Source organism: Symphalangus syndactylus, chromosome 18 (assembly GCF_028878055.3).
Source record: "Symphalangus syndactylus isolate Jambi chromosome 18, NHGRI_mSymSyn1-v2.1_pri, whole genome shotgun sequence".
Classification (NCBI taxonomy): domain Eukaryota; kingdom Metazoa; phylum Chordata; class Mammalia; order Primates; family Hylobatidae; genus Symphalangus; species Symphalangus syndactylus.
The window spans coordinates 28245077-28253652 of NC_072440.2; the positions used below are offsets into that span (position 1 = coordinate 28245077).

Genomic DNA, 8576 nt, shown 5'->3' on the forward strand with positions numbered 1-8576 from the left:
TTGCAAAAGATCAGAATAATGCAAAGTGATAATTACTCAAATACTAGTTATGAAGAACGTTTTCCCCCTTTTCAGATTCTTAGGTTTTGGGCAAAGCTGGAAACATTTGAGTGGAAATAATGTTCAGATTATAAAAAGCAGCAGCACATGAGTGAAATCAGGCAGAATTGGCCTGACAGGGGGTCAGAAACCAGAAACAGTGACATGCAGCCACTCAAATGGCAGCATTATTCAGGTAGAAATCCATAATTAGCTGAATTTTTTGAGTTTAAAGGATTACTATAAAGTACAGGGGGAAAATAATAAGTCCGATCAGGAAAATTAATTCCCTTTCCAAATCTTCATCCTTTCTTTCAAGATGTAACTCCAAAGAAAGACAATTGCATCAAAGAAGGTTAGGGGCCTAATTTTGAACACTGCCTTTTAAACACATTCTAGAGGCCTATTAGACATCATGTAAACTGTAGACAGCAGCGATCCTACCACCCGAATACTTAACATCTGTACACCAGCTTCTTGGGAGCAGAAATAGAGACATGTGCATTTTAACATATTCCAAGAATAAAGTCTCAGGGGAAAATCTATCTTTCACCATATATGGCCATTGTGCAGCTCTGTCTAAGAACCCGATACAGACACTGATGTAATATTGCCACTATCCACCGCCCCCCAGGTTGGCAGTGGTTTAAGGAGATACTTTGGGGAGCCCCCTATGAAGTAGGTCTTCTAAAATGTGAATGGTGCTGATGGAAAAGGCTAAAATGTGTTTTTCAAGCATGAATTGAACTATTAGCATGTAGAGTATGTCAGAGTATTTTTTAATCAATCTTTATAAAAATATCTATGGTTATAATAATTTACAGTTATTGTATCTACTAAACATTTTATGTACTTGGGCTTTTTTTTTTTTTGCAAGTTGTGATCTTATTTCTTTGGGGCATAACTTAATAACCACCTGTCTAGTAATGAAAAAGAAGATCTGTGGGATAAAGCGAATGCTAGGTGATATTTTCTAAGTGGCTTTGGGAAATTGTCCAACACAATTAGATTAAAACCCTGCTGATTATTAAAGAGGGGAAATGCAACTAATACGTAGAACTGCAATAATGTAATTCCAAAGGAAATATAGTGTTAGAAATGATACTTTAAATTTTTTAATAGACTTTGCATAATTAAAACATTGTAAAATTAGCATGCATGAGTGTAGTGGCCATTTAAAGAACATATAACAGACATGACAATGTAGTCAAATAAGAGACTGTGATGTTTTATTACAGAACTTGAAAGGCATGCAGAGGAGGGGGACCAGAAGGCTCCAATTCGAATTCTGCTCTGCTCTTACTAGCTATCTGACTGTGGCTAAGTCCTTCACCAGGAAGCAATGGAGATAATATCTGTACTGCTTACCTCACAGCTATTATGAACATCAAATAAAATAGCATATAGAAAGGCAGGATGTGGTGGCTCATGCCTGTAATCCCAGCACTTTGGGAGGCAGATCACTTGAGGTCAGGAGTTCAAGACCAGCCTGGCCAACATGGTGAAACCTCATCCCTACTAAAAATACAAAAATTAGCCAGGTGCGCGTTGTGGTGTCCGTGTGGTGCATTCCTGCAGTCGCAGCTACTCAAGAGGCTGAGGCAGGAGAATAGCTTTAACCCGAGAGGCAGAGGTTACAGTGAGCCAAGATGGTGCCACTGCACTCCAGCTAGGCGACAGAGTGAGACTCCGTCTCAAAAAACAAAAAAGATAACATATATAAAATTGCCTTGAAAACTTAAATATTGCAGAAGCACAAGATACTCTCATCATCATATTCTCAGCCATCCTGCAATAATGGGGTGCCACTGCATGTCAGTGCTAACCTAGGGCTCCCACTGGGAGGAAAGTAATCAAAAGAACCCCACGGTGGTACTCCACTCAAGTTCTCTGGAAGGAGCCCTCTGGGCATTGAGGAAGGGCTGTGGCCCTCTCTACACATCATCCTCTGCTCCTGATGGACACTCTATGTCCAGAATGTTCTCCAAGAAAAGGGGTCAGCACACTTGTGCTCATGGAGCAGGCATTGCTCTCTCAATGAATCACCCTCTACCTGAGGGGCTCTCATGCGTGCCAACTGATAAGATTTATTTTGAAAATATAAAGTCTGTTTTCTGTTGTTGAAAGTTTGGCAATTCATTAACATCTCCACCAGAGGGTGCGCAGGAGAAAGGAAAGCTGGGAACTCTAGTCCACCTTGCGTTTCTTAGTAGTTAGTACGTCTAGTACTAGCTCGATTTGGTGGGAAAAGAGCAAAGGCTCTTCTCAATACCTCAAGAATCAGAATACATCTTAAGAGAACAGAGAAGTGCCAAACCTCCAATGCTGCATGGCCTATTCTCTTTTAAAGCAACAGTAGTGCATCATCTGTTTTTCTACTCAGCTCATTCCTTTCTGCAAAATATATTAGACTTAGAATGTGTTCAGTTAATTGTTACCCAGGAGTGATTTTAGTCCCATGGGGAGAAAAGGGGCCCTAAAAGTGTTAATTATCTGGAGCATAGAGCTTAACATTCTGGATTCCAAGAGGGTATTTAAGCCTATTTAGATTTTCTCTAAATTCTTTGAGGCTAATGCAACTTCTGAATGTGTCTAATAATCTCTAATTATTTGTGGAAATGGTAGATGTGAGGAGACCAGATTAAATTCACAGATAATCACAAAATCTCATTTTAGCCAGCAGTACAGCTCTTTTCCCACCAAACCCAGCTAGTACTAGAAGTACTAACTACTAAGAAATGCAAGGTAGACTGGAGTTCCCAGCTTTCCTTTCTCCTGCGCAACCTCTGGTGGAGATGGTAATGAATTGCCAGACTTCCAACGACAACAAAAAAGCTAGCAAAAAAAGAAAGTGGAAACTCAGGGGCCTGGGCCACTACCCAGCTAGAAAAGCAGATGCTGAGGAACTGGAAGGCATGATTCCTATCATAAAGGAGCAAAGCACGTGCCCACGCCTGAGCAGCTGGGCTACCATTTCCAGAAGGCGCAGCACTGTCCCAACTTTCTGTACCATCACACTTACACCATAGTGTTCTGTCCAGTTTGACTAGCTTCATTCTTGGAAGGTGGTGCAACAGAACTGTAACCTGGAGCCTCCTCTCCCATCTCAAAGCGCCAGATAAGGACCAGGCCAGGGATGGTCCAAGTGCTGTCCTCAGTTGACTAATAGGATGAGGAAAGAAAGAGGAAGACAAAGACTTTGTTTTGGGGATGACTCTATAAATCCCACAAGCCTTTGCTTTAGTGTTGCTCCCTCTTAGTGCTTTTCATTTTTTCTAACTTGATGGTTTATTAACATCAGCAATGCAGTTTCACAATCTTTTTGAACCCAGGTCTAGATTTAATGAACACAAAACTTTTACCTGATCTGTAAGTTATGTGAAGTTTCCAAATAAATACCATCAGTGAAAAAATCAATGCAAGTCATTTTGGAGCAAAGATTTTTCAAAAGACCAGAGACTATTTGATGAGACAATTTCACATCTACTCTTGGTAAGGACCCACAAGATGTTATTTGATCTTTGGTAGGTGTATTTCTTCCCCTCCTCCTTTTCCTGGGCCATTTTCATTTGGGTTGGAACCCTCTGGAACTTTTGGCTAGTGTTGGTTCAAATGAGTTAAGAATTAAATTTGGGCCAGGCATAGTACCTCACGCCTGTAGTCCCAGCACTTTGGGAGGCCTAGGCAGGCAGTCGGCTTGAGCCTAGGAGTTTGAGACTAGCCTGGATAACATGGCGAAAACCTGTCTCTACTAAAAATACAAAAATTAGCTGAGTGTGGTGGTGCACGCTTGTAATCCCAGCTACTCTGGAGGCTGAGGCAGGAGGATCACTTAAACCAAGGAGGTTGAGGCTGGGGTGAGCTGAGATCACCAGCCTGGGTGACAAAGTGAGAACCTATCTTGGGGCGGGGGGGGGGGGTGTGGGAGAGAGAGAGAGAGAGAATTAAATTTGGAAGCAGGGAGAAGAAAAATGGAGACGATTTGGTGAAGAAAAGAGAACCAGGTGACCATAACTTCTTGGGGTGGAATGACAGAAAGGTGTAGAAGTCTCTACTAAGAGATGAAAGATCTGACGTGGAAAAAATAGAAAAAGAAAAGGTGGCCATTCAAATATATATGTCTCCTGAAGTTAAACTTTCTGACCACAGAGCTCAGAATCACCATAATTACTTTATGTTCTAAATGACGTCTTTTAGGCTCCCAACATCTCAAGTCTCAGTAGCTGCAAAATGGGGGTGACAGCTGGTCGCCAGCCCAGGGAAGGTGCATTCGGAGGCTGGGGGTGGAGGGGAACGCAGGGAGAAGCTCGCCCCCTTTCTTCCCGGAGCGGAATTCCCTGCGGTTGGAGTGACTTTCTGGCTGGTTCACAGCTCTGCTCTCCCTCGCGTCCCTTGCGGCCACTTCCAGGTCTCGATCCGAGTCGCCTGGGGGCAGCAGAACCCGGGTGCCAAGGCGGCTCACCGCAGGCCTGTTCCTGGAGGTCGGGGATCGTCTCCCGCGGACCTCTCCCACCCCGGCCAATTCTTGGGCACTCCACTCTCTGGGGAGCCCCGCGGCCTCCGCCGCTGCCTGCGCAGTCCTGGCTCCCGCGCTCCGGGTCCCTCTCCGCGTGCTCTGCGCCACGGCTCCTCTCTCCTGCCCCCCTGCGGCCATCGGGGGAAAACAGGCGGGCGCTCGAGGGCCCTGGCCGCCCTGGCCGCAGCCGCTGCGCCCTCGATGCTGGGCACTTGGGTGGTGCGCGGGTGCACTGCACTTGGGCAGGGAAGAAAAGCTGCGCTCCGAGGAGGATGGTGCTGATTCTGCGGGACAGAGACTCCTTGAGATCTTCGAGAAGGTTTCGGCAGCTCCGCACCGCCCGCCCCCATCTAAGGCTGTTGACCCAGAAGTGAGGACAAGGAGGAAACCTTCTCCCCAGCGCCGCGAGGCTGGCCGCTTCATGAACGAGAACGTGGTTATGCACGGACGGAGGGCAGGGTGTCTGCAGTGAGGAGGTGGGAGATGGGGCGGATAAAGCTTGGGGTTTAAGGCATCACGAGTAACCAACGTAGTCCCAGCTTTGCAGCTCCGGGCTTAGGTGTTTATTTCATTTTAAGTTCCCCCTTTCACTGCCTGTACTAGCCTAGAGGGAGTTACAAATGACTTCCACATCCTGGTAGTACGTGGGTTCGTGGCCTTTCCCTTAGCCAGCCCAGCCAGCGAGGTTTCAGCTGCCAGAAAATGTGTTTCCCATCCAACATTTCTCACACAAGGACAAAATATAACGTGTCTAAAAATGGCGAGCTTCCTGTCTGGGCTCCCCTCTCCCACCCCGGTTCCCCACTTAGGAATAAAACTTGAGGAACAAAGATTAGTTTGAAATCTATTTTTCTTTGGACATCCCAGATTTCTGCTGGTTCAGTGTCCCGTGTCAGGTGAAATTATTCATGAGGCTCTGAACTGAGTTGATAAGTCTTACTCCTTCTCCCTAGAAATTCCAACTGGATTTAAATCACTCCCTGGTTGCTGCAGAAGGTCTGTTTTATGGGAGTTCTCTAGTGAGCTTTGAAGTATTTGCTTACCAAATCCGTTTCTCAGCTTCCAGCTCCTGAATAAATTACCTGCCCCTTCTCTTTGCTGCCACTCCCCCGCCCTCCTCAAATATGAACAGTGGGGATGTTTTCTGAACAATAGCTTGGAATGAGGGCTCTGGGACTTATCAGTCAATTGCCGGCCCTGGGACAGCCATTTGCAGCCGTGGCTGACTGGAGATTTCCAATGGCTAATGGAATAGGCAGGGAATGGGGGCCCGTGGACCTTATTCCGTTCACAGGTTTATCCCTCACTCACAGAATCACTTAAAGAGTGTCACCATGTACGGTCTCAAGCCTGGTTGCTTTGTCAGGGAAATGGTCATTGGAATCCTCATTTAGAGAACACATCAAAATCCTCATGTTGAAAACATCCTGGAGCTTTTTTTTTGAGGATTGCCACTTGCCAGAGGTTAGTGCTAATTGATGTCAGGCAGGTCTGTTTGCAAAGACCGAAGACTATAGACTTCTATTTATTTTGTTCTTTGCATAAGGGCTAGAGAGGGTAAAGGGAAATTGGGCAGCCAAGACCCTTGGGTGAGCCAAGAGGCATTTCGAATTATGTCCCAGCTGCTTAGAAAGTATTTTTGTCCATCCTCCTGTATGAACAGGATGGGGCATGTCTAAATTGTCCATTTTGATGTCTGCCAGGAAGATGCTTCCCTTTCTGTCCCTAATACCTAAAATGTCACTAAAATCACCATTTTCTTCATTCATGCAATGTGTTAAAGAGTTCATTAAAGACTTCCCAGGGGGCTCCAGAGCAGCCTCTTCTGGGGTTGTGATTTGTCACATTTCCATCATTCACTTCACCAGGGGCCTCAGCGGCTGGAGGATTCCTTGACTCTCTCACTGGGCCTTCCCAGACATGAACAAGGATCCCATTACCTTTTTCCTACTTCGAGTTTTTCTAAACCAACAACACCAACAACAACAAAATGTAAAACAAACAAAAAATTAAACTATACCAAAGCAAAGACATCTGGCATATTTACAAAGCACAGATTTCTTACCCTAAAATAATTGAAGCCTGTCCCAGACTTGGCTGATCCTGCCTCTGGCTGGGCTCAGGGCTTCAGCCTCCTGGTCCTCTGATTGCTGCTGCTTCATTGGAGGAAGCTGCTCCCTGGTCTTCATCTTCGAGGGGCTTAGAGGATGGCTGGATGCCCACTTTTGTGTGCACTTCACCCCATGGCCTCTGAGCCTGAGCAGTGGTCCTCTTGCAGAAGAAAAGCCATTCCCAGTCAGGTCCCAAAGTTCCTCCCTGGGCCTCTTGGTAGCTCTAGGCGTTCTTTGGGCAGCACGCAGGAAGGTTCAGAGCCCTTACCTGTCACTCTCTACTCTCAGGCAGCCAGCCTAGGCTGTGGGTGCTGGGCCCCATCCACCCAGAAGCCTGCCTACTTTCTATTCACCCCTCCCCTCTCCATCTTTCCCCCAGCCAGCCAACAACACTGAAAACCACCTGTTTTGTGTTTTGAAATCCTGGAAGCACCCCAACCTCCACCCTAGCAGACCTCCCACTGTGTTCCAGTTTCCTGTTCAAACTCCAGATTTGAGTTCTTGACTCATTTCAAGAACATTAAAAAATCACATACTCTGAGCTTGCTGCATATTCAAGTCTGTTCTTCTCTGCTCAGGTTGCCAGTGGTCTCCCTCTCCGGGGAAGGGGAATCTTGTAAAGTTCCAAGCCTGGCAGCCCCCGGGGGTGATCCTCAGACTAGTCAGAGATCAAGTACCTGCAAAGTCACAGTCATCTCTGCAGGGCACCGTGTAACCAATTAGTCCCCTCAAATGTCCTAGGAACAATTTTACAAGCAAAAACTATGACCCTGTTATGTCATCTACTGTAAAATCACAACCACAAGCAAACAGGTTCACACACAATTACAAGCACAAAGGAAACTACTGAATTCCCCGATTGGCAGACTGGCAGTTTCTGAATGTTCTGGTGATGCCAATTTGTTCAATAATCTCCTCCTCCTCCTCCTTCTTTCTTCTTCTTCTTCTTTTTTTTAAAATTTTACTTTAAGTTCTAGGAAACATGTGGAGAATGTGCAGGTTTGTTACATAGGTATACAAGTGGCATGGTGGTTTGCTACACCCATCAACCCGTCATCTACATTAAATATTTCTCCTAATGTTATCCCTCCCCTAGCCCCTCAACCCCAGCAGGCCCCGGTGTGTGATGTTCCCCGCCCTGTGTCCATGTGTTCTCATTGTTCAGCTCCCACTTATGAGTGGAATATGCGGTGTTTGGTTTTCTGTTCCTGTGTTAGTTTGCTGAGAATAATGGTTTCCAGCTTCATCCATGTCCCTGCAAAGGACATGAACTCATCCTTTTTTATGGCTGCATAGTATTCCATGGTGTATATGTGCCACATTTTCTTCATCCAGTCTATCATTGATGTGCATTTGGGTTGGTTCCAAGTCTTTGCTGTTGTGAACAGTGCTGCAATAAACATACCTGTGCATGTGTCTTTGTAGTAGGATGATTTATAATCCTTTGGGTATACAGCCAGTAATGGGATTGCTGGGTCAAATAGTATTTCTGGTTCTAGATCCTTGAGGAATCACCACACTGACTTCCACAATGGTTGAACTAATTTATGCTCCCACCAACAGTGTAAAAGCATTCCTATTTCTCCACATTCTCTCCAGCATCTGTTGTTTCCTGACTTTTTAATGATTGCCATTCTAACTGGTGTGAGATGGTATCTCACTGTGGTTTTGATTTGCATTTTTCTAATGACCAGTGATGATGAGCTTTTCTTTTCATATGTTTGTTGGCCATGTAAATGTCTTCTTTTGAGAAGTGTCTGTTTATATCCTTCACCCACTTTTTGATGGGGTTGTTTATTTTTTTCTTGTAAATTTGCTTAAGTTCCCTGTAGATTCTGGATATTAGCCCTTTATCAGATGGATAGATTGTAAAAATTTTCTCCCATTCTGTAGGTTGCCTGTTCACTCTG

The 8576-nt window shown here is 45.3% G+C and overlaps 1 protein-coding gene across 1 annotated transcript; it reads right to left on the reverse strand.

Moving 5' to 3' along the window:
- Positions 1-1131: 1131 nt before the first annotated feature.
- LOC134733507 (uncharacterized) lies at positions 1132-6970 on the reverse strand. Its single transcript, XM_063623226.1, has 2 exons — positions 6621-6970; positions 1132-5018 (listed from the first exon to the last, which is right to left on the reverse strand). Exon 2 carries the CDS (start codon positions 4976-4978, stop codon positions 4256-4258), a length of 723 nt encoding a protein of 240 aa, XP_063479296.1. The 5' UTR covers positions 4979-5018; positions 6621-6970; the 3' UTR covers positions 1132-4255.
- Between the last annotated feature and the right edge of the window lie 1606 nt (positions 6971-8576).

What these genes read in the sequence shown, in the direction of transcription:
- LOC134733507 (XM_063623226.1), bottom strand. Translation starts at nt 4,978, where the DNA reads ATGAAGCGGCCAGCCTCGCGGCGCTGGGGAGAAGGTTTCCTCCTTGTC.